At 40.5% G+C, this 26576-nt stretch overlaps 2 protein-coding genes across 6 annotated transcripts in view; both read right to left on the bottom strand.

Annotated features, from left to right (window-relative positions):
• Positions 1-6490, bottom strand: part of parp12b (poly (ADP-ribose) polymerase family, member 12b) — a 14390-nt gene extending 7900 nt beyond the window's left edge. The window contains exons 1-3 of the mRNA XM_017698958.2: positions 5990-6490; positions 4204-4339; positions 357-612 (exon numbers count right to left, since the gene is read on the bottom strand). Coding sequence (XP_017554447.1) covers positions 357-612; positions 4204-4339; positions 5990-6330 — 733 coding nt within the window. The 5' untranslated portion in view covers positions 6331-6490. The remainder of the gene's footprint in view (positions 1-356; positions 613-4203; positions 4340-5989) is intronic.
• Positions 6491-10207: 3717 nt separating this feature from the next.
• sbf1 (SET binding factor 1) overlaps positions 10208-26576 on the bottom strand; it is a 91517-nt gene continuing 75148 nt past the window's right edge. For 4 of the 5 annotated variants that reach the window (XM_017698960.2, XM_017698961.2, XM_017698962.2 and 1 more), the window contains 17 exons: positions 26313-26520; positions 24887-25083; positions 23642-23779; positions 22504-22599; positions 21794-21868; positions 21088-21260; positions 19611-19787; positions 18463-18564; positions 18188-18373; positions 15815-15941; positions 15076-15206; positions 14727-14969; positions 13707-13814; positions 13026-13231; positions 12732-12819; positions 12459-12590; positions 10208-12336 (listed from right to left, as the gene is read on the bottom strand). In XM_017698960.2, the coding sequence (XP_017554449.1) occupies positions 12238-12336; positions 12459-12590; positions 12732-12819; positions 13026-13231; positions 13707-13814; positions 14727-14969; positions 15076-15206; positions 15815-15941; positions 18188-18373; positions 18463-18564; positions 19611-19787; positions 21088-21260; positions 21794-21868; positions 22504-22599; positions 23642-23779; positions 24887-25083; positions 26313-26520 (2486 nt within the window). In that variant the 3' untranslated portion in view covers positions 10208-12237. The remainder of the gene's footprint in view (positions 12337-12458; positions 12591-12731; positions 12820-13025; positions 13232-13706; positions 13815-14726; positions 14970-15075; positions 15207-15814; positions 15942-18187; positions 18374-18462; positions 18565-19610; positions 19788-21087; positions 21261-21793; positions 21869-22503; positions 22600-23641; positions 23780-24886; positions 25084-26312; positions 26521-26576) is intronic. The other variant, XM_017698963.2, reaches the window with a different exon arrangement.

Below are 26576 nucleotides of genomic sequence, written 5' to 3'. Positions count from 1 at the left end.
ACCACCACTGTGAACAATTCTGACTCCAAGTTTCTCTGAAATGGAGCATTTCACACCAAACCACTCTGAATGACTTTGTGTGCATCTTAAACATTTAATTACATACATTACAAACATTTCATTAATTTTGATGTCTGACCGAAAATAAATGAAGGGTGATCTCTGACCTTTGCACGGTACTATGTGTGGACTTCATTTGCAGGTCTGCAATTTTTCTATTTTCAATCTACTGTACACATTTTTCAACCAACCATAGATTATTCAATCTATCTAATCCCAGATGAGCAATCTTATTCAGAGAAGTTGTGGGTCAACATTTACCTACTTGTGTAATGAAACAACATTCCATGACCTACCCCTGTCCAGTCCATGGGAGTTGAGGTGGTAGACATTCTGGTACAGGTAAGGCAGGTCCAGGATGATGTCACTGCTGAGTCCCCTTTCCTCCAGCATCCTGCGGCTGTACTCGTCTACGCTGTGGAGCCTCTTGCATTTGGCGCCGAAGATGCAGTCGTCCTGCACAAAGTGCTGACAAATGTGCACCTTAGTGCAGCGCTCCTTAAAGGTGCAGGCCCCGAACAGCCCCGAACCTTTATTGTAGTGAGAGCACACCTGCACATGGACATAGCCCAGCAGTTTGGTGAAGCGTCATGATATTTGCAATGGAAAATAAAGAACAGGAAAAAGACAGAAAGAAAAAAAAAAAAAAAAAAAACCACGCACACATGCACCCCCATTCACACCCATACATACACATACCAAGTGTAAAGGCAAAAGCATAAGGCTCACAACTATTAGACAATTTCTCATTCGCTCAAATTCTTTCCAAACCTCAAACCAGAGTGTTCTACTTTACCTCAAGACTTACAGGCCTTTCCTCTCGAAAAATTAAGACATCAACAGGTTTTTTTTTTCTTTTTGTTTTTTTTTTTCTTCTTTTTTAGTGTTTTGTTCTTGTTTCTTTTTTTTCTTTTTTTTTTAAACGTCGAGTGTGAACTCCCACTCATTCCCCAGGGTGAAGCTCCTTCACTTTGAAACATCCACCAACATCCGTTCATCTGCAACTCTTCATCCAAGAGGACAACAGACCTTCTTTCTCTTGCACACACCTTGGTTTTGTTTTCCTTCATTTTCTTTCCTTCTTTCTTTTTGTCTTTTTTTTTTTAATTCATCAAATGTCACTGTAACTACAAACTACTACTAGATTTAATTCAGCCAGACAACTTGGTGGCTGCACCCTTTTCCAATCCTGGCTGATCTACACAGTAACTTGGACATCTTCTTTCATTAAAGCATCTGAGGTTTCTTTAGACTCATACAGCCGCGCCAGCTCCACACAAAGGCTAAACATGCTAAATATGCATGTAAATGCTACAAAACTTTAATGGAAAAATATTTGTCATCTGAGCGCACTGAGACAAAATGCAGAGGAGAGTTTCAAACAGCAGGAGCAGTACCTAGAATGCAGAAATATCCCAGCTTGAAATGAAACTTAAATATTAGGTAAATAAAAAGGTCAGACACAAAAAAGAGAATAAATGCAAAAATTAAACAACAATATCACCAATGACAATGTACGTTCTACACTGGGGAGAATATGTTGTGGACAACTGTCTGACTAATACTCTGGAGCTATTAAAGAAACTCCTGTGTCTCTATATTAGGCTGACCTGCCTTACAGGTGTGCCTAACAGGCTAATATACAAATCAAATGGAAATTCTACTGATTTTTCCAATTCTGCAAAATGAAACAGTTAAAATGTCAACAGTGTCATTTAGAGTGGTTTGGTGTGAAATGCTCCTTTCTAGAGAAACATACCAAGACAGAACTTTTCACAATGGTAAAGATAGGAGCCAGATGTGCAGTGTTTAATGTTCTAAAAGAATTGCCTATTTTACAATAGTTCTGAGAAGGGAGACCAACCATGTGGTTTTGGAGAGGAAATAAACATCTATATCCGCATTATGGACATCATGACTCCTGTTCCATATCACCATCATACCACTGTAAAGACATCAGAGTCAGTAAATTTCTCTACAATGAACCATTTCGCCTTAAACCACTCTGAATGACTTTGTTTACATCTCAACCACTGAATTATGGAGAAATTTTCAAAAGTCAGTGGAATTTCCCTTTAAGAACTACTAACATTGCTGTTGCACTCAGAAGCTAGCTGCCTGACTGTAACATGGCTGCTATTCTTCACAATTTGCATCAGTTTCATTGCTACATTTCATTAAAAGACCTGTTTCTAAATACAGTGCAGAAATGGGAACGATTACAGTATGTTTAAATGAACACATTTATAGTCGCAAGTGGCAATCTGCGGGGTCCAAGCACTGATCAGCTCAATGAGGTCTAATGTCAGTCTGGGGGAGGACACATGACAAGTAGTCAGACTTTATCAAAAGACCTTCATACGTTATAATTATTGATCATGTTTAGTACAGATTGACTTTGACCTTGGTATACTAAGACTTTTAATGAACAAGTGACAGACAAGCATCCCAATTTCTGACATAACCTGTAATTGCAAAGTTGTTCAGCTAAAAACTGAATCAAATTAGACACATTAGAAAACATTAGCAACTGAATTTTGTAATTATTTTATGTGTCATTGTGTGTCCCTGAAGGCCTGACTGGGTCAAATTTTCATGTCTCACTTGAACCTCAACAACTTGAGCTGATGAAACTTGAGATTTAGTAATTTAATTCAGGCTGCAATGATTAATTAATATGTGGTGACTATGGTGGACAAAAAAATGCAATGTTTTCTTTTCACTTATTTATCTACAGATATTAGAGATTATTTCAAAATCAATTTAGAAATTATCGAAATCAAAATTCTAAGTGTAATTCAAAAGAGGCTGTTCTCAAACAATTTCTGACAACACATTTCATGAAAACACTTGTAATTGCAAAGTTATTAGGCTCACTAAACTGCATTATTGAATCCAGTTTCATGTTCTCAAGTGAAAATGTATGAAGGAAAATTGAGGGGCAATTAAGTAGTACCCCCAGTGGATCATTGTTTCAAAACTTCACAGGATAATTAAGTGTGCCTAAATAGACACAAAAGTTTCATGATGACTGGTCAAGATTAAGACTGTCAAATGCCTGCTGACAAGATAGCGAGAAAAAGCTACTTAGCTTTTATAGTGTCCCCTACTAGCACCTACAAAAAAGCACCTCAAGACGAGGTAGTCTTTTGACACACAAGACTATCAAATTTCATTAGATTTAGACAAAGTCTTCATAAGTTACACCTTCTTTAGTTAACAATGCTCTAATTCAGAAGGAATGACTGGCATGTAGTGACCACTGCTTACACATGTAATTTTTTTTATATATATTTTCTGAGGTTCAGGCTCCTGCAGACAATTGGATAAACCTAGGAAAAGGGACATCCTACCCACCCAGAGAGAATGAGGAATATTGTACTCTCTCGGACTCCCAGACACAGATGACTTTAGCATCACCGGGGATCGAACTTGGCTCAGGAGTCCCCTCCGTTTTTAGCTTCTGAAGAATTTTAGTTTAGTACAAGTCTTGAAATCAGCAGCACTGGAAAGGTGATGTAACACAGTGGTAAACACGCCCCTGTCCCAACTTCTTTGGAATGTGTTGCAGGCATCAAACTCAAAATGAGTGAATATTTGCAAAAAAACAATAAAGTTTATGCGTTTTAACATTAAATATCTTGTCTTTGTAGTGTATTCAATTGAATATAGGTTGAAAAGGATTTGCAAAATCAACATATTCTATTTTTATTTGTTTTACACAACGTCCCAACTTCATTGGAATTGGTGTTGTACTTATTGACCAAGTCCGCGCAAATACAGTAAGGATCCTCATGAAGGATTTGGTGCTTGGACCCCTCAAAATAATGGCAACAATTTAAGAACTTCAGTAAAAGCTGAAAAGACAACAGGAAAATAAAAATGTCACTAACAAATGAGATTTTCCCTTTCGGCTGCACACCACTTTGCGTTATACATTTTTGTTTATGGCCCTGTACCTGACTGGGCACTTCTGAACAGCTCCAGTGAGTCAACTATCTTCTGAGGTCAACAGTGATGTCAAAACAGAAACCTAAAAACTGGCCTTACAGGGTGTAGCAGCCCATATGATTGGTGGCTAACAGAGTGTTTGCTGAGCGTATGTGTTAACACAGGTGCATGCCGACGGACGTGTGCCCTCACCTCAGGCAGTAGCGAGGGGTCATTCTGTAGGAGGAGGAGGAAGAGGTCTTCCTCGTGAAGTTCATGAAGGGTGCACTCCCGGAGGAGGGGAGAATTGTGCTCTGACTGAATATTATGAGAGAACCTGCACTCCTTCCTAAGTGACCAAAACACAAACACATGCGGCAGCTGTCATTACAACAGATCACCTACAAATGTGCACTATGCTAAACCTGGAAAGTTGACGTATAATAAATATGATCTTATTCATTTCTTTTAATTATGTTTCAAATTTCTTCATTGCATTTTTGAGATATAAACAGTCATTTAGAGTGATTTGGCGTGAAATGCTCCATTCTAGAGAAACTAATGGAGTTCAAATTCTTCACAGTGGTGATGCTGGGAACCAGACATCCATGTCTAAAATCTCCCTCACAGAATGTTATTATATGAAATGGCTATGAATACTTTGCCTGATGGCTGAGACTTTGTTCGACAATGAGTTTTGTGATATGCTTTTTGCCCAAAATGTATTTGTAAAATGCATGCAAGGCAAAATGGTACCCATATATATATATATATATATATATATATATATATATATATATATATATATATATATATATATATAAAACAGAACACAACCACTCAAATAATTTCGGACCAATCAAATTCTTAGATTGAAGAGCATTCCAGCTACGATTCAACGTTGTGAAGGTTGAATTATGATTGTTTCTGTCTACAAAGCATAATATTAAATTACAGGGCTCTTAATCTACCCTCTTATATTTAACCTTTTCCCCTGACGTCCACTTATAATGCTTGTGTGGGCTTATGTACCAGAAAGAGTCAAAAATCATTTTCACATGACCATTCCATCCTTTTTTTATGCCTTACAATGACACTGTTTTTTTTTTTTGTTACTGTGCCTTTAAGACTGATTTAATATAAACATTTATTCAAATGATCTCTGTTCTGCCCTGTATCACACCTCATTCAAACAATCCAGGCTCAAATATTCCTTAGAACGTCAGCGTGAGTGGGCGGGGCTGAACTGCCATAGGATTAATATGTAAATGTGGGTTGGCTTACATGACATCACACAAACAACAGCTTCATTTCCATATGACCGGTCTCACTTCAATTCGTAATGGACAGAGAGGTTATAATGAGGTGTAATGCGTTGTAACATGGAAAAAAAACCCTGCCTCAGACAAAAGGCCAATTAGTTCTACTCTTACTGTTTGTCATGATTTCTGTATTTGGTGCGAACCATTTATTTCTGAGAAACAGATGAACAATATCAAAGCTAAGCTAACTGGACTGACTGCAGGACGAATGGGCGGGGCCAAAGTGCCTCAGGTTTAATATCTAAATGTGTTTTTATTTTTTTTTTATTTTATTTACCATAACTTGTCTAAAAAAAGCCAGACATTGTATAGTTTGATGCTTATATAATACACTAAACCGTTTTCTTTAAAAAAAAAATACACAAATGTGATTTTCCCTGATAAATTTTAAAACGTCTCACTTTTACTCACAATGGACTGAAATGAGATGTAATGTGTTGCAACACGGAGAAAAAAACAAGGCCACTTATTTCTAGTGTTGCTGTTTAGGATTTACGTATTTAATGTGAACCATTTGTCTTCTAGAAAGAGGTGAACAACAGCCACTTGGACTAAAGAACAGCAGGAAAGCCTGATGAGGCTGGGGGTCGGTTCCACCTTAAATGGTGCAGCAGTTTACATGTAACCATTTAAGGTGGAACGGGAAAACAGGAACAAGAAGCTGACTGGGCTCTCACCTTCCTTTTCCATATCTGCAGTTGCCGTAAACGAAATACTTGCACAAATGCAGGTCCTGACAGCCGGAGCACTCCTGCTTGGCGTAGTTCTTACACAGGCGGAGGGACGTTTTGGCCACTATAGTGCAGCCAGCCTCCCCGGTCTCCGCCGTCTGCTCGTTCCGGACAACGACAGCGAACCTCGGGCATTTTTTCACGATGTACCAAAAATCTTCGTCGCTGATGTCGAAGCGCTGGAAGACCTTCCTGTGCAGCTGCGCCAAGTCCATGGAGCCTTTATGGCTGCATAATATACTCGTGGCGTGATGAATCACCCTGGAATAGCTCGAGTAGCTCGACATTTTCGTCCTCGGCTCTTGCAGGCGCTCCGCTGCTGCAGCTGCCTTCAGGACCTACAGGAGGACCTGCCTTCGTTTCTCTGTAAATGAAACCAGCCACATTATGGGACGCCCAACATGGCCGCTTGGAGCGCCTTCAAAATACAGGCCGACTGATCACTTGATGGCCGAGTGTTGCTATTGTTATGCACACCGATCAGCCACAGCAATAAAACCACCCCCTGGTTGCTCCCCTGCCCATTTGATCAGCTCCACTTACCATATAGGTGCACTTTATGGTTCTACAGATACAGACTGTAGTCCATCTGTTTCTCTGCATACTTTGTTACCCTGTTGTTCAGTGGTCAGGACCCCCACAGGACCCCCACAGAGCAGATACTATTTGGGTGGTGGATCATTCTCAGCACTGCAGTGTGACACTGACGTGGTGTTAGTGTGTTAGTGTGTGTTGTGCTGGTATGAGTGGAGTTTTAAACACTGTCCACTCTCTGTCCACTTTATTAGACAACGCCCCCCCCACCACGTCCGCCTTGTGGATGTAAAGTCAGAGATAATAGCCAATATCAGTTGCTGCACAGTTTGTACTAGTCATCCTCTAGTCCTCCATCAGTGGCTAGATATTTTTGGTTGGTGGGCTATTCTTAGTCCAGCAGTGATGCACTGCTGTGTGTAACCCACTCGAGGCCTGTCAGGCCTGTAGCAATAAAAGACCCTTTTTAGTACTGTATAGAACCCCTTTAAAAAAGGAACCTTTCTGAAGGACCCTTTACCCATGCCAAGGGTTCTTTTAATGTTCATGGTTCTATATAGAACCATTTTCATTACTAAAGAAACCTTGAAGAACCACATTTTTCATCAGTGTAGGCTTAATCTGGGTCCAGGAAATCGACTCACTATGGTAATAACCATGTACTTCTTTCAGTGTTAAATGCTTTCCAGACAGATGCAGGCCAGCAGGTGGTGATGCAGGATCACACATGGAGTATACAATCCCCACCACTGATGATGCATCATGCAAAAGTTTGGACACCCCAGGTCAAATGACATTTTATTGGTTTCCTAAGTGAAAGTAAGTTAACACGTCCTCTACAGAAGACACACTTAAATGTGCCATTTTTCTGTTGCCAATTTCTATTTACTCGTTGAGTTTATCATATTGGCAAATTTTAAATATTAAAGGTTCCATAACTTTTGCATAAGTAACATTTTGCATGTTTTATTTTTCCCCAATGTTAAATTCAGCAAACAAACAGTAATTGTGGATTAAAATGGCCAGAAGTGAAACAGGCCATATAATCATTAATAACATCAGAGCTGAAGTGTCCAGCACTGAAAATAACTGCCTTGAAACTCTTGGTTATCGGTGACAACTGAGACTCGTCCTGTGCTTAAGAGAAACCACAATTATCAATCAGCTGTAGCCAAGAAACAGGTTTAATCTTTCCCCAAGGGTCCATCTGTAGCTTAAGGTGTAAAATTCTAATTAAATTTTAGGCCCATATCCAGTCATCTGTTCATCTGAAAGCTCATACACTACATTTCCAAAAGTATTCACTCACCCATCCAAATCATTGAATTTAGGTGTTCTAATCACTTCCATGGCCACAGGTGAATAAACCCAAGCCCCTAGGCCTGCAGACTGCTTCTACAGACATTAGTGAAAGAATGGGTCACTCTCAGGAGCTCAGAGAATTCCAGCGTGGTACCATGATTGGATGCCACCTGTGCAACAAGTCCACTTGTGAATGTGTGAAATTTCCTCACTACTAAATATTCCAGTCAACTGTCAGTGGGATTATAATAAAGTAGAAGCGATTGGGAACGACAGCAACTCGGCCACAAAGTGGTCGGCCATGTAAAATGACAGAGTGGTCAGCGGATGCTGAGGGGCATAGTGCGCAGATGTCGCCAACTTTCTGCAGAGTCAATCGCTACAGACCTCCAAACTTCATGTGGCCTTCAGATCAGCTCAAGAACAGCGTAGAGAGCTTCATGAAATGGGTTTCCATGGCTGAGCAGCTGCATCCAAGCCATACATCACCAAGCGCAATGCAAAGCGTCCAATGCAGTGGTGTATGGCCAGAAGCGCCACCACTGGACTCTAGAGCTCTGGAGACGTGTTCTCTGGAGTGACGAATCACGCTTCTCCGTCTGGCAATCCAATGGATGACTCTGGGTTTGGTGGTTGCCAGGAGAACAGTACTTGTCTGACTGCATTGTGACAATGTGTAAAGTTTGGTGGAGGGGGGATTATGGTGTGGGGTTGTTTTTCAGGAGTTGGGCTCGGCCCCTTAATTCCAGTGAAAGGAACTCTTAATGCTTCAGCAGACCAAGAGATTTTGGACAATTTCATGCTCCCAACTTTGTGAGAACAGTTTGGGGGACGGCCCCTTCCTGTTCCAACATGACTGCACACCAGTGCACAAAGCAAGGTCCATAAAGACATGGATGAGTGAGTTTGGTGTGGAAGAACTTGACTGGCCTGCACAGAGTCCTGACCTCAACCTGATAGAACACCTTTGGGATGAATTAGATTGGAGACTGTGAGCCAGGCCTTCTCGTCCAACATCAGTGTCTGACGCCACAAATGCGCTTCTGGAAGAACGGTCAAAAATTCCCATAAACACACTCCTAAACCTTGTGGAAAGCCTTCCCAGATGAGTTGAAGCTGTTACAGCTACAAAGGGTGGGTCAATGTCATATTAAACCCTATGGATTAAGAATGAGATGTCACTGAATTTCTTATGCGTGTGAAGGCAGACGAGCGAATACTTTTGGCAATATAGTGTACATTGGCATAAACCATGACATCCTCTTTCCTGAGTCCTATAACCTATTCCTATTCCTGCGCAGAACTGAACACTGAAGGAACATTCCACCCAAAAAATAAACTTCCATACATGAAAGTTTAAAAGCCGCATTGAGTGACTAAGCTCTGCTTAGTCTTTGTTAGTATAAGGATGATGTAACTAATTTTAAATGAATGTTTCTTGTGCTCTTTAAGTCACAAGACACAGTTGGGAAATGCAAAAGTACACAACAAAAACAGGGCAAAGTCTGTGTACAATAACATAAAAGTATATAATAAATCAGGGAAAACTATTATAGGAAATATTCTTTTGGGAGTTTTTTTTTTGTACTACTAAACTTACGACTCAGCAAGTAGAAAGCAGAACCTTCCTGTTCAGCCCACAAGCATATGACAAGTGACTTTTTATTTTGGCACCATTTACTCACAACAACATATTGGATCTGAACAAAAACGGCATGTGTGGAAATGAATGCGCTGGATTTGAAGGTTTAATTAGTATGATTCCCAAATTTCAGTTGTTGCTTTACTTAATTCCTAATTCATCCTCACTGAAATGTGGGAATTGTGCGTATCCTCAAACTGAGGCTATATTCTCTGTTTTCTTTTAAAATTCAATGTACTGGCATTGAAGCCAAGAGAACAATATAAACCAGCCAAAGACTTACAGTCCAAATACTTACGGAGGGCACTGAATACAGTCCAATCCAGAAACGTGTGTGAACAGGGGAATTGTGTGTGAAGTTTGAAAAGTTCAATTAAAAAAAAAAAAAAGAAAATGAAGAAAGTATGAACAAAGCCAAGAGACAATAAAACCCACAGTGTTTTTCTTTTAATCCTAAAAAATATATTACATGATTGACAACAGAACCCGGCTCAGAAAAAAAAAAAACCTATTAAAAAAGGGAACATAAAAATAAATAAAAAGGTTATACACTTTTCTTTTGAAGGATATTCTTTAAGCTGGATATTATCTATCGCAACAATAAGTCCGCTGTTTGAGTGAGTGAGTGAGTGAGTGAGTGAGTGAACAGGCTTTCCGAGATCAAAACATCTGTTCTAGTTGTGTTCATATGACGTCAAATAGTCCCAGGAGACAAACGCTGGGAGAGGACCACCATGTTAGAAAAAAAAGAGCATTGAGGATTTATTTGAGACGTATATGAAGTTTTCAAAAAAAAAAAAAAAAAAAAAAAAAAATCATTAGTCACGTTAATGCAGGAAAAAAAAATAAACAATGGCACATATTGGAGTTTCTAATCATTGAGAAGTTAAGTGGTGCTCTGAGGACTGTCATATTCAGGAGACAAAGTTAAATAAATTACTAACAAACATATAAATCTGAATATTATATACAAAGGGAGTTATCAGAACAAAAAAAAAAATCTACAATTCAAATTTTTATGTTCAACAAGACAGCGGTATTACCCTATTTTACAGTGTGTTTGTATATATGTGTGTTAGTTTTCTGTATCCGGGATCACAAAACTGGTGGAGGAGAATAAAAAATAAACAGGAAGTGACACTTTGCATCTTTACCAAGTTCAGCTAAATAGACTCTCTCTCACTCTCTCTCTCTCTTTCTAAAGGAATAATACAGACATAAACTCCTCTATGTACAAGATTCAAAACAGAACAGACTCTAGCTAAAAACACTGGTTCTGACAACGACAGGGCCTGGAGAACCGACTGGCTGTACATGACATTGAGCCTTATAATAGCAGTCCTATTCATTGGGGAGGAAACGGGTTAGACAGATTATACTGAGGGTCTGAAATTCGGCTAAACAGTAACAGCTACTTGAGTGAGAAGTGTGAGCTCAATAGACAAGGTCCAGTAAACTATAACTGCTCAAATGAAACAATTGAAATACGGCTATTAACTGAGACCTGGTAATCTGATCTTTATAGATACAAAATAGGGCTCAGTTGTCATGACAGCCAGGCCGCTGTCCACTGACCGATGTAAACAGACACTTGTTGAAACAGAGAGGCTCCAGATACCCCTCTATCCACCATCCCCCTGTTCATTTGCATCTCACCTTTAAAAAAAACAAACTTTTTTTTGTGCATAAATTATCACAACAAAATATATCCCTCCTTTTCCTTTAGCATCCCTTAAATTCTCAACACAGACAGCGGTTCTTATTGTTTACCAGGGAGAAACCAAAACGGGTAAGAACCTTGTGTAGTTTTGTAAACAGGCTAATCTGAGAACATAATCTCCAGATGGCATTCTGATAAACTGAGCAAGAGGATAAGTGTTTATTATAGTATACATAATGTCAGCAAATCGTGGACTGATATTATTTTCACTGTACATGAAACCAGTTAACTGAATAGATCCTTCATGAACCATTGAAAGGACACCATGCTTTGACAAGCATAAGGCCAAGGAATGTGATGAGTGGGATCGGTCAGAGAGGGGAGAATTTTGCCAACCAATTAGACGACAGGGCAGTGGGTGTGCTAAACAAGCCAAGGCCTGATTGGCTGAATGTAGCTCAGAAAACTGAATCCAAATTAACTTACGGTGACAGTGTACAGCTGAAATCGCATATATATGTGCAGTAGGAGAACTTTAGGGCAGGCAGATTCTTGGTTGTGGCTCTTAACTGGGCGAGTTCAGGGCCCTGCATAGCATTCGTTTAGTTGGCAGTATGTTGGAGGGGGACGACAGGAGGAAGACTAGCTGTAGCTGGGCATGCCGGAGCCTCACGTTTGACTTGTATGGAGAGATGTAGTCCATAAGACCCCAAAAAGAGTGACATCATGCCTTGCACAACAGAACATCCAGGGGGGTGTATAGTGGTTAGAGTACTAACGCTGACAAAAGACTGTGAGCAACAAATGTCTCTGAAGGGATTCTTAGATTGTTTTTTTTTTTACTTTTTATACACATTTTTTAAACAAAAACACTGAAATGTGGTGAGGTGCAACCTTTTCTTTTAAGATCAATATCGCCAACACTCAATGGAGGCCGACACCCCGTTTCTATCTCTGCTGGACGAGCCCTGTCATTGGCTAAGAGCCATGTCCATCAGGGAGCCCAGCAGATATCCTTTCAGTACTAATAGTCTCTCCTCCACAGAGCCTCTCCTTCTACGCGTCAGATAGGCAACTCTGAATACTGTCCATCCACAGCTGTGCATTCTGGCTGTCCTGCGCGCAAAAGTTGTACACTCGTTTGGTCGTTTTCAACTAGGGAAAAGAGAGAGAGAGACAAGAATTGGTTAACATCGGATAAACTGGGATTACGCCAATCAACACACAAGGCATTAACTGTATCAATCTTAAATCACGACGATAACCGAGGTACTTACATCAAAGAAGGCTTTCTCTTCTACGTTTTTAGGGGCTCCCATTGCAGGTGTGCCCGGAATGACAGATTCCACCTCAGCCAGTTCAATAACACCCTTGCATTCTTTATCCTGCCTCGTCTCGTAGTATCTCAACTGAGCAGAAAAGGAAATAAACAAGGAAGAACGGAGAGTGAATACAAAGCAGGATGATTATTCATTTTACAGCTATTCTGAAGTTGTCAAATAAACAATTTGTCTAAGCACTTCAAAGATGGAGAGCTCTAGATAATGCACCTGATGTTTGGTCTTGTCCAGCACAAACCAGCGTGGTTTCCAAGGTTTCAGCAGTGCTCCTTTCTTGAACAAGATTCCCTCATAGCTCCTGATGGTGGAGCATAAATAAACATTTACTGATGCATATTCAAGTATCATCAAAAAGACAAAGTCAAAGTTCTGAATATGTCGCTATACTGTAACTATAACCTCTAAATATAATACGTATTACTCTCATGTACATGTTTAACGACATAACTCTGCTACAGGGAATCATGGAAGAACACGCTCTTAGTCTGGGAAGCAAATACACACCGGTTCTCACTCTCAGTGCTCTGAAACTGGGAGTAGAGGTTGCTGGTGCTGGGACGGCCAGAGGCAGGTGTGGAGGTGGCACTGGCCTCGCAGTCCAAGGCCAGGTTGATGGAGGAGCCCACACCGCTCTCCTGCAGGTACATACCCTGTGAGCGCCTCTGGTGGATTAGGTTAGATGACATTAGGAGCGAGCTGGAGAACGAGTGCTGGGGGATAAAGCAGAGGAGTACAGAGTTAAGTACTCGACAGCTCAGCGATTCAACAATTAAGACCAAGATCCTCGATCAACAGCGCATTTTATTTTCCTGATTTAACACATACAAAGTGACGGGTAAAATCATGTCTGTTAACGTAGGAAAAACAAACACAAGTGTATAAAGTCCCACAGTGACCAAGAGCCACTAAGTGACTGTAATATTTGTAATTCAACCAAACTGGAAATGATGTTATAGTTTAGTTCTCGTTTGCTTATTTTTTACACTGATATATTTGACATTGCACCTACAGATGTAAACAAAGGTCATATGGACAAAAAAAAAAAAAAAAATTATATATAAGGAAGATTTTGTGGTACATTCACACCTCGCTGAGCACTTTATTAGGAACACTACACTAATACTGGGCTAATGGTAATACAATCCTGCCACAGTCAAAATCGCACATGAATATGAGAGTGTATACCCGGCTTTCCAGTTTGGTCTCAGTCCTTTGGGTAGTCTTGATCTTGTCCCAGGTGTCCTTCCACTTCTCAGAGACGTGTCCCAGTTCGGCCTCGAGGTTATGCACATCCTACATATCAGCACATGCACAAACAAAAGACGCAGAATCAGTACTGTATTTCAATACGTCCATAGACTCGGTCACTGGAGCTTTGTCATGTTGTTATGCATGGGTGTAAATCTTTGACCACATAATAGCCCAGCAGAGTTTGATTCTTTAGGACATTAGTTGGAAAATTTCACCTCCAAAATCTAACCCATCCATGCTGTGAGACACCACATACACACTAGTGAAGACACGCACTAGGGGGCAGTGAGCACACTTGCCCAGGCAGCCTTATCCGCAGCACTCGGGGAGCAGTTGGGGGTTAGCGGTTGGGGGTTAGCGGTTGGGGGTTAGCGGTTGGGGGTTAGCGGTTGGGGGTTAGCGGTTGGGGGTTAGGTGCCTTGCTCAAGGTCCCCTCAGGCACGTACTGTTAGTTCAGGGGTTTGAACCAGCGACCTTCCGGTCGCAAGGCTAATTCCCCAACCTCCAGCCCACGACTGCCCCCTATGTACATAATGGTGTAATACAGACAATAAAAACAAAACTTATTTTTGTTCATGTGTGAAAATAACCCAAGCATTTTACTTTGGCCAAAAAAATGAGTGCTTGCGTAACTGAATAGTAGTAGAACTAGTATTAGCATAAGCACAATACTGCTTTTTCTTTTCCCGATATCTATATTAAAACCTTGAGTTTAAGCTTATGCTGATCCAATATTTTTCCATAAGAATGACTTGAGCTATTTCCAGCTGAAGCACTTCACTTAAGATGAGCACCTAAGAACAGTCTGTCATACTAAAAACAACTGAAACCCAACTCAACTGCACTTCAAGCCTGATTCTGACACCCAAAAAAACCGCTATACTATCTCTATAAATAACTCATCACTGATGTCTACAGATAGTGCATGATAATACTTTCAGTGTCAGCACTGACCTGTAGTAGTTTGGTGATGGCATCTGGCAGCACTTTACTCAGACTATCGTAGCAGGGCCAGACCACGCGCCGCTGTGACTTGGGCGCTGCCGTTTCGGGCCTATCAGTTGCTGTATCTTCGGTGTGCCCCTCAGGTCTCCCTCGCACCAGCTCCCAGTCATATGACGGCCCCTCCGACAACGTCTCCTCCGTGTAGAAGTCCCACACCTTCAGGTTAGAGATGAAGCTGTAGGGCCTTAGGACCTGGCAGAAGAAGCAGCGGCAAACGAGGTTAGATTTGATCCCCAAAAGGCATGACTCTCCTATATAAAGGAAGCAAGACTTAAGTCTGGAACAAGGACTCTACTACCTCCTCTTCCTCTGGAGAGAACATGTAGTTGTAGAAGATGGGAGTCTTCTTGTGCAGGCGGTCAATGTAATCCCATACAGACTTGCAGACTTGAGGGGTTCTCCTCTCTCCCTTCTCTTCATACAAGACCCCTACAGAGAGGGCACATGAAACTCAGCACTCGTACAATTGACAGTGCACATAAACAAACACAGTAAAACAAAATTATTAATATCTTGATTGAAAGAATCCAGTTAGAAGAGCATAAGTTTGGCTCCTGACTTTTCTGTGCACTCACGGGTTTGTTAAATTTCATCAGGAGTGCCTGATTTAATTTAATAAAGGATTAGTTAAATAAACTAGGTACTGGATGGTAACTGTAAATACTGGAGTTCCCCAAGGAGAGCTTTGGGAAGAAGTTACCACACTCACTATTTTTGGTTACACACATAATGGATTGTTTAAACATTAGTTTATTTTAATGTTAGTGTTTTATGTAGAAATAAAAACACTTACTGCCCAGATAAGCAGCTTTACATATTTTCTTGGATGCTTAAGGCTTTTGCACTGTACTGCACTGAAGGCACTTCATGAGCTACTGAATATGGCGGCCACATATTTAACATAAGATCAATAATAACAGGGAAAAATGAAGTGAGAAATCTACACTCTTTATGCATGCAGACAATTATTACTGAGTAATATGGTGCTTATTTCACAGCAGAATTTAAGGTTTTGGGTGTGGGAGCATACGACTCACCAAGCTCAATACGTTCGTAGTCGGAGTCCAGCAGGAAGGTCCGGAAGCGATTGGATACATAGTGATAGGCCAGGAACTTAAGGTAGTACTGACTAAACTCAAATTCCATGGGGAACTGAAGATGGATCTGTTGAGAAGAAAGAGGGGCAGGATTTACTGCAATGCAATAAAATCAAGTGTCAAGTTTGACAGCTGTTTTCGAGCCTGGGATCTGTTTTCGAGATTTGGTGAAGATGTTTTCTAGAACCAATCTCTGTTCCTCCTGAAATCGTGATTGGGAAGGGCTAAAGTGCTAAATAGGCAGATCTGTAAATGCAATGGTTTTTGTGACATCACTAAACCAATGAATTCAAATCAGCCAGCTTAATTTTCATTCTGCTGTCAGAACAAAACCTTGCATCTCCATTTTTTCCCCCCGGTTACCAAGTTAGCATTTTGGAGACACAAGGTTTTGATCCAACAAGAGCGATATACAGACTCAGGTACCATTCACTTTACAGTCTGAGTAGAGTGAATGGTTCCTGATTCTATAAATCGCTTTTGTTGGATTAAAACCTTGTACATGCTACATCAAACTAGGTTATATCAAAAAAAGTGAGAAATTTAGTTCCATGATATGAGCCAGTTAAAAGTGAATGAGTCACTGTTTTAACAAGGTTTCATACATTCTCTAAGGAAGTTCTCACACTTGAGTCCATACCCAAGCTATCTGCCCCTGGCAGTGCGTGTGGGGTTGCATGACTGGTTCTGGTTCATTTTGTAGCATGACTGCTTCAACGTATCAGCTTCTTTCCCACTTCCCCAGTTTTGCGATAGTGGGGAAAAAGGACTGCTGTGGACAAAAAGTGCTGTTCTTTGCCACTTTGGTGTTTTTATCCAAGAAAAATAACAAAAAGCAGCAAACGGATGAAGCTAGTGCTTACCGTTTTGCAAACCTGTCTTCAGAAAAGTGATATTGAATTGCGCAATCGATCTACAGTTTGATGGAATTCTTGTGTGTGAAAGCAAACCAGCAATAATGAGCCCCTCCCCCAATCAAGCCCAGAATCTATATATGAAAATCAGGCTGGTTGAGGCTATTCAGTCTACAGTAGTTCAGCCCCACCTTCTCACACTGAAGTTGTACATAGCGTTTCAGCCTGTACTGCTTTCTGAGGCACAAAGAAGGGCTAATCAGAACAGAGCTCATTGATTTATATCAGTCTTAAAGGCACATCAACTAAAACAGCCTGTTTAATTCTAAGAGCATTTTCACACTTGGGCCATTTCAGCATCTGAAGCCTGACCATGAGGCTCACCGGACAAACAGCCACAGTCTTCAGCACTTCAGCAGGTAAAACAGACCAAGGGTCATTTATAAGGTTCTACCCAGGATAGTCTGTCCATGATCCAAGTCCGACAGCAGCGCTGACATATTAAAGCGATAAGATGCGAGAGTTCGCATGATTTTACTGTGTTAAAGGCTCGAGCTAATTGAAACTTCGCCGGGTGGAGCTTCAGTGAGGAGCACAGCTGAAAACGGAGCCCACCACGGCAGATCCCCAGCGCCATTTTTCCAATTTTGCGTGATGCATTTCGGCCAAATCATTTCAGCACGGCCAATAGGGGGTCTGGTGGGTCTTCTCGTCACCTGATAAGTCGGATTTATCAGAGAACGCTGCCCACTGTGAGGGCTGTGAAAGGGGTCAGAGTTCTAATGGAATTGTGGACGTGAACAAGACGTGGTCTGAGATCCCAAAGGACCAGAAAGAAAACCGAGTCCTCTTTATAGTCGACACTTACAGTGTGAACACAAAAAGAACTGAGGTCATTTGCAGTTGGCTCAGTTTGGTTCTTTTAAAACAAACTATATGTGAAAACACTATAAATGATAGAGAGGTTGGAAAATGCCAAGTAGAAATGAATTACCACGGTTTTTAAATCCACACAAACAAAAAATGGAAGAAACATGTAGGACAGAGGTCCTTCAATAGCATCTTTAGACTTCCATGGTTCTTTTTATAGCTAAGCTAGAAAACGTTTGTTCCAGGAACCCTAGGAGTTGTGCAGTCCCTTAGAAATCTACAAACGTCATACTTTGAGTTGTGACAATGCAGAATACTGCTTGAGAACAACAGTAACATCTGTTCAGCCTGAAATCTTTAAATTTTATGACATTTAAACAACTTTATTGCTGTGATAACATCATCATAAACATGACAAAATACGCTGTGCATATGATAAGAAACCAACTGCATGTCAACCTACTGGATGCAAATAGACTCCAACAGGAAATGGGAAGCCTAGTTAATCACACTTCATCCAAAAGACTACTCACTCCTGCCAAATGATTTCAATGTGCACGGACAGAAACGCACGTCCACGCTCACTCACCTGGTGCACGCAGTCGAGAAACTGGAGGAAGACTGGTGTGAAACCACTGCTTTGGCTGGCCAGCGTCTGAGCACCGCGGTGACTGAAGCGATGGCCGAAGGACAGCCACTCTTTCTCCACCAGTAGCCGGAAGCCATCAAATGTGCGATAATACGGATCTGACAGAAGCTGCACCAGAGACACCACCTAAACACAGCAGACTAACATCAGTACCTACACAGTCCTACAAAACCATCACAATCCACTCTACATTAGGAGCCGCACAGCAACAGTACCTGCGTTGTGACGTCCCATCCATCCTCCAGGCTCACCATGACTGAAGAACCAGTGGCCAACAGCTCCACCACAAGAACAGACACTTGTAGAACCTTATGCAGCTAGAACACAAACAGACAAATCTGAACATCACTGAAAGAATCTGCTGCAAACATTTACTGAACATATATGGCTGTGCAAAGGACACAAAGTTTCCAATCACCGTTCAAAAGTCTCTACAGTAAGTATACAGTGGTTCATATATGTTACCCCTATGTGCCTTCTCAGTTTGTGCATAAAATAGGAAGCTACTAAGCTGTTAAATAAATAAATCAATGAATGAATAAATAAGAAAAAATATGCTTGGAGAGACAAATGAACAGATATCATTTATAATTTACTTAGAAAGTTGTATAGCAAGGGGAACTTTTTTTTTAATCATCAAGGCAAGATCAAGGCAGAAAAACAAGACAAAGTCAAATAATTTCTTGTAAATTCTCAAAATAAAAAAAGAACATAGATTTAAATCTATATAAACACACAGATATATAATATTGGATCATTTTCCTCAATAAACAAATGGACCAAGTCTAATATTTTTGTCTCATTTGTTTAATTTGGTTCTCTTTATCTACTTTTAGGACTTGTGTGAAAATCTAATGAAGTTTCAGCTGAAATTTATGCAGAAATATAGAAAATTATAAAGGTTTACAAACTTTCAAGCACCACTGTAAATGAAAAACGGACAACAAAGTATTCTATTCTATTAGTCTAAAAGTTTAATAGTCCACTGTGCGTATTGGACTTTATTAGATCAATGTGCTGACATGCTAAGGGCCTAATTTCTCATCAGTAAATATGCTGCTCTCCAGTTCCACAAAATCTGCTCATGACTGGTTCAGTGCTTAGAGAGGATACATTGAAGGTGATATGCACAGGGAATAATATACTGAGACATGCACTGATGCTCAGAGAAAAACTGTAAATGCTTGCTTTTATAACTCTTGCATCCATTATAACATAACCGCGTTAAGATCTGCAAGACACGATTCATATGGGATAAAATATTAACATACCTTCCTGACACTTCAACGAACTAAACTAAGAATAAACTGACCCACAAAAGGGTCACAAATATGTCAGAGTGTTTTGAAGGTGCAAGTTTTACCAGGTTCATCCAATCGGACTCCTCCAGGCAGCGGTGGAAAGACATGTTGGGCTCACTGGAGGGCGAGGAGGGTACACAGGCCTTCATTAGCTTCTTAAAGCTATTTTTCACCTGCCGCACGTCAAACACTTCGATAGGCACCACCTCCCACTGCTGGAAGGAGTCCTGCTTTCCTCCCTGCAGAGACACACAGCCAACCTCACAGTTACAATAGATAAAGGATCACCACACAACAATACAGTGGTTACGTATGGCAGCGATTCTGAAACTAGGGATCAGTATTGGGTTGATATCAGTAGAAAACGCTGGATAAGATACTGATAAAATAAATAAATAAATAAATAAATCACAGAATGTAATCCAGACCTGTAACAGATCTATCCTGAAAAGTACTCACTCACTCTCACTGTATGTGATGTTAGTTGAGTATCTCTGTGTAGTGTTTGAGCCATTTCAGCATGACAGTCTACAATTAGATGCTCATCGTAAAGGGCAACGGTCAGGTTTTTTAATGTCAGTCTGTGCTGTGTCGTGCCAGAGGATTGGGGGAAAAAAAGCACTGTGCTATCAAAGCCAATTCAGAGAAAAACAGTACCACTGATGTTTTTAATGCTTCAAACAGAAAAGAGGACACAGCTTCCAACAATCACTGCAGCAGTATGACTCTCCCATTTAGTCATTTTCATTCAATGCTGGCCTTTCATACACACAGCATTTGCACCGTGGAGTGGAGCACCGTGGATACAGTCATCCTTTATCCAATGAAAATATAATAAAAAAATATAATTCATAAAAGCATGGCACGTTTGTTTATTCGCAGCAGCGTTCTGACTTGAGATTTGGCAAATGTTTCAAGTCTGGAAGACCAACTGTAAAAAATCGGTGTGCAGATCGAACATTTAACTAGTATTTCATTTAAATAATTATCATGAATCCAGGAGATTGTGATATGATCCCTGGTAATGCGACAGCGCTCCATGGCGGGAGTCCAAGAGAGCACAATTGAAATGAAAATCAAGATGACATTGTGCTTCATTAAAACCAAACAGAGGTAGTGTGTGTGAAATAGGCCTAACAGTCCAAATGAACTCTGGAAGCTGTAAGAAACAAGTTTTGTAGGTTCTCCAATAAAAACAGTATAGCTTAATATCTGTAGAACCACTCCACAAAAGGCTGTGATTTTTCATGAGATCTGAATGTTTATTTAGGGTGCAGGGAAACTGGTGAAGGCTATCTGCTCTGCTTAAAGCGAATTGCCTTTTACAGTTCATTTGGTATCTGATGTTTGGCCATTATTCAAGGTTTCAGTATTAGTATTGGAGCGAAAACACAATATCAGGAGAAAGAAAATTGTTTAAACTTAAATCGTTTTCAATGGAGCAGCAACATATCGCAGCAGTCAACAAACATTTCATAAAAAGCCTGATTTACCCAACAGTTCTTATTTTAGAAAGCTCCGCTGAGGTTATTAAGGTACCTTGAGCTGGGACTTGTCTCCGATGATATAGAGGTATGCACGTTGCTGCCGGAGGAAGTAGGGTTCGGCAGGGCCGCCGTTGGCCTGGGGTGACTCCTTCCCTGCCAGCCGGTTCCCCACATCTGGATTGTAGGCACTGAGACGCCCGCTGCCCCGGATACTGCCCCACTTCCCTAAATCACACACAGAGCCAACGCATGTTTAATTCACTCTTCCAGTGCTTACCTATGGATTGATCTGAGCAGGTCAGTTTGAGTCATGCAAGTTATCTGTAAGATGCTTAACTGTTCTCTTTACTGTCATAATGCACTAGACTAATGGGGAGCACCTAAAATGTATGTTACCCCAGCCTTCTGCCATCCAATATTAAGCATCTTACAGATTATTTGGTTGATTCTTGGCATTTAACACACCCTCAATAATTAGCACACTCGGCTGCAAATCAATCTATGCAATCATCGCATGTCAAATGAATCAACACAAACAGCATGTCAGACAACAAAGCTCTGTTGGAATTTGATGGGTGACATGCAAAGAGATGCCAGGCTAGACAAACATAACAGACAAGGTCAATAACAAACAGACACAGCGGTCAAAGAGAAAGTTAGCCCAGGAAGAAAGATAGAGGCGCCGGGCAGGCGCCAGCTTAGACAGGCTAAAATCACTGTTAGAGAGACCTGATTGGTTAGATTTAGCTCTACTGTACCTCTTGGTGAGCCACGGGCCTTGCCTGAAACTTTAGTCTGAGAGAGGGAGATGACCCTTGCCCTCTGACCCAGCGCTAGGGTCCGAGAACACAGAGAGACCCATTACCATCGGCACACAGACTAGCACAGCTATGCTATGCTAGAACTTCTATGCTACTACAAACATGCTAGCATCACTATGCTAGCAAAGACGTATCAACAGTGGCCCGCTATACCAGGTAAATCTGGTGGAGTCAGAACTGTTTGCAGTGGTTTTGAAGCAGATATCTGAAGTTACTAAAGAAAATGTTGCCTGAGAAATGGCTATGATAGTTTGTAGTTAAGCTATTGAGGTAAAGGTCCGCCCTCCACCCCCAGTAGGTTCAGTGGTGGTTTTGGATATTAAATAAAATGGTTATGTTTGTATTGTAGACATTGCAACCCCTGGTTCCTATCACCACCATTATAAAGAAATCAGAGTCTGAAAATTCCTCTACAATTAACCACTGCACATCAAACCACTCCGAGTTACTCTGTTTACAACTCAAGGACTGAATTATGCAGAAATTTTGACAAATCGGTGGAATTCCCCTTTGAAACAATTTTTTAGATAATTAGAAGACGCTGGGGAATATCTTCGAGGGCTGTTATGTCCAACACAGCATTGGATATTTCAGACAGAATATCCAACACGCATACAAACAGAAACAGAGACTAATGGCTCGCTCACCTCCTCGACTGAAGGTTCCAGGCAGGTCCTCTTTCGTGCCCAAAACTTGCTTCATAAGAACTCCAATTTTAGGTTGCCTCAGTTTGTCTGATGAGTCTAAAGCACAGAAATAATATTTATAAGAGCAGAAAACATAAAAAACAAGACATTTTCATTCATTCTGATGTGTCCATTACATGATGACTTCTCTATAGAACAATTCAGGGAATGTGTACAGCCGTCGGACCTCTTCCCTGAACTGACAGTGACCAAATGTATACTACCAGTCAAAAGACTGAGCACCCCTAAACTGACATGACATGCATTAACTAAAAGATGTTTTAATCTAAAAGATTCTGCTTAAATGCAAAAGAAAGTTGTTTGTGAAACAAATGCAAAAAAAAAAAAAAACACATCTCAACAAACACGTTTTTCCATTTTCTAATGCAAGTTCATGAAAAGACTTTTTACTTTTATTTATCATTTTGTAAGTCATTTGTAAGTTATAAGTCATTTTGCTGCGTTTCTATTGGTCCATTTATCATAAAATGCTCATGTAATGTAAAAGACAGCTGCTGTGTTCAAATGATGCAGAAAAAAATAAAAGTCAGGAAAAAATGTGATGTTTATAGATGTCTTCTTCGGTCCTGTTGGAAAAGCATCCCAGGTGGCTCCTTGTGAAGCAGCTTTAAAGAACACCAAGAATGTGTAAAGCTGTAGAAGGCCAAAGGGGAGGGGTACGTCCTAAAAAATCTAAAATAAACACCTTTCCTCTACTTAATTTTATAGTGGTTGTTTGATAGTTTTGATGTCATCAATATTATTCTAAAATGTTGGAACTGGTAAAAAAAAAAAGAAAAGGAAAACCTTCTATGGGTAGGCATGTCAACACTTCAATACTTTTATCTGGTACTGCAGGTGACGCAGTGAGATATATACACACACACACACACACACACACACACACACACACAAAATTACAAAGCAGAGTTAAAACTGCATAAATATCCAAATGATTAAATTATACAGTTTCACAATGTACATATGTAGCTATAAATTCAGTGCATGACAACAATTTGGGGCAATACAGGGCAGTCTCAACCACTATGAAAAAGTAAAAAGATTAAAAATAATAATAAAGAATTCCTGTGTGTCTGACCTGAGGTGCTCATGTGTGTGGATGTGAAGCCACTGAGGGTGTTCCTGCCGCTGGCCTCGTTGTAGGAGGGCATGGAGCTGATGATGGCCTGCAGGTACTTCTCCTGCTCCAGACTAGTTGAGTCAGCTTGGGATGGTCCTGAAGCACACACAAACACACATACTCCACTTTAAGACTAGCAAACTCTCTTATTTCCAAGGGTGTTCTGGTTCCATTTCTTCCATAATAGTTATTAAGTTCAAGGTATTCACTTTTTGGCACGAGGAAGAGAGCAGAACCTTTTTTTTCATGCATCCTGTAAATACCTACAAAGTTCAGTCTTAGAAGCTGGTCACATTTTCTCCTTCTCACAAACCAATTAATCACGATTACATCAGCTCATAAAACCTTACTGCACATCTCAGATGTTCTGATGTTCTAGTGCAAATGTTTTTCTTTTTTTGTCTATTTTCTTTTCTCACTAAGAGCTTCTGGACAGCTACACATCCTTTCAGACCCTTAGACCTGAGTTGTCTTCTCACAGTGGAAGGATGGACAAACACCTGTGGATTTTTTCAGATCTGAAGCAAGAGTGGAGCTTGATTTTCTCTCAAAGAGTCTGTCTTGGTCTTCTAGCTTTTGCATGGTTATTAGAGATCCCAGTTTTTCCATTCCTTATTTTCCTTTGACATTCCCTTATTACACAACCTTCTATCAAATCTCATCAGAAATATCTTATTTGGCCAATATAAATATAGGAGAAATCATTTTAAAAGGCAGCTTTGGTGAGTTTGGGTAGTTGCTTGTGTGAATGTTAGTGTCTGTTTAAAGAGGAACATATCAGTGCTTTCTTTGGGAACAGCTCTGTTTGGAGGACTCAGCTAGAACTGATGGAAGAGGCAAAGTGGCAAAAGGGTTGCACAAAAATAAAGAGTGGACAAATTGAATACTGATAGCTTTTATATATTAATTTGCAGAGGCTACGGTGTAATTTTCGGTGAATTACAAGCGTTGTCTTTTCTGACTCTGAAATATTAAAGAAAGTACTTAACAGCTGGTCTGAGTGTTCTCTGACTTTTGCAGTGCTGTATAAGAGAGGAATTGAAGTGTGGGCCCACATACAGGACCTTTCAGTTTAAGGGGTTACATTACACTTAATCCTACAAATCCACTGCACACTTTTCAGCCATCAGCTATTGGTTAGAAGAGCTGGGGACCATCTGAGACAGTGAAAGCCCTGCTTCTGGTTGTGATCAGCGTTCTGACCTGCAGAAGGGGCGTTGGGGGACTTGAAGAAGCCCACCACTCCCTTGGCATGCAGGCCGGCAGATCTCAGCAGCACAGCTTTTGTGCGGGAGTTCCTCCAGCACACCACAGGGAAGCGGTTCTGGCGGTAGCAGCGGGAGATGCGCTGGATAGTGGAGTCCGGGATGCTCTGAGGCACAATCAGCAGGCCTGGGTAACTGAGAGATGAACAGGGGAAGTTAAAGCAGACTGACAAATACTGATAAAAGAAATACTAAAAATCTGTAAATATAAATGAGTAAAACAACAACAGAATAATGAGCTTACATCCAAATCAGCTACTGGCAATTTAATATATTGGCCATTCTACCAAATTAGTTCAAACTGTGGACTCACAGAAAAAAACAATATTTAAAAAGAACAATTAAGTATTCAGATCAGTATTCAGGATTATGTTCTGATCTATTTAAAAACAAGACAGAAATTGATACAGTAATAACCTAACTATTTGCAAAAACCATACATTTATAGGGTCCTTTTGGTACTACTGGGGGGGGCGTCTGTCAAACCCTAACCCCTAAATTTCAATGTTTTTATTTTAAAGATCTTTATTATGTCTTTCTTTATATCTCTTTAAAGAGAGGTTGAAAGATTTAGCTTTACCATTAGTTTAATTTTTAAACACACACAAAAAAAACTGTATAAAAACTCCAGTTCTGGGTTCTCTTGTTACTTCCAAAACACAAACTGTTGCAGTCTGTAGGTGGTGCTTTAATTAGCCACACCCCTGCATTTCATAGCAGGAAGTGAGACTGCATCCTTGTCCCTCATGGCCACATGGTGAGCAGTTTTGTTTTGAGCCCACTGTTTTGAAGTAAACATGTCGAAAGGCTGAAAATCAGCATGGGACATTAAGAAGTGTCATTAACGAAATACACATTTTCTGCAATTAAGTCATTTCTTTGTGTTTTAAGAAAACATGATTTTATGTATATACAGCTGTTCAAAGCTGCGTTCACTAATAACGTACTGGCTGAACGAGTGTTCAAGCATTTAATGTAATAAAATAAACATATTTAAGCTAAAGGGTCATTTGAAGCAACAGGATTTTGTCTAAAATCCAAATAAGTTAAAAGTCAAACGTTTTCAACTCTGAACAACTCTCAATTCAGCAGAATGAACCAGCAAGTTGTTGCTCACTGTTATTTATAATTATGATATACTCAGAAAACCACAACATAATTTATCATAACAATAACATCGCCTAACCTTGTTTCATAGCAGATAGCTGTGAGTAATGTGTTTGAAACTAACTGCAGAATGTAATCACATTTCCAGTGAAAACCAACACTGTGACTTATTTAAAGCAGTCAATGACAGAACTGCGTACACAACCTACAGTCTTCAGGAAAAAGAAGTGAATGACATGCCGTTTTCTGAATCTCACCTCCTGCAGACGGTGTACATGCGGTTGACTGTGGAGATGCGAAACGGCTCGTTCTTGGAGCGTGTAAGGCTGTTACTGAGCGTGCCCAAACCCAGCCGCTGGTAGTCACGACAACAGGCCCGTTCCACCACATTGCTCATGGTCTGGCGGTCAGACGAGCGGATGGTGGAGGAAAGCGTGAGTGCACTCTGCTCTAGCTCCTCAGACACTGGTCAAACAGAAAGACACGGTTAGAGGAAGAAACAGCAAGCTGGGCAGACAAAA

The sequence above is a fragment of the Pygocentrus nattereri genome, chromosome 1 (assembly GCF_015220715.1).
Source record: "Pygocentrus nattereri isolate fPygNat1 chromosome 1, fPygNat1.pri, whole genome shotgun sequence".
Taxonomy (NCBI): Eukaryota; Metazoa; Chordata; class Actinopteri; order Characiformes; family Serrasalmidae; genus Pygocentrus; species Pygocentrus nattereri.
This window is presented reverse-complemented; position numbering and strand designations above follow the sequence as displayed.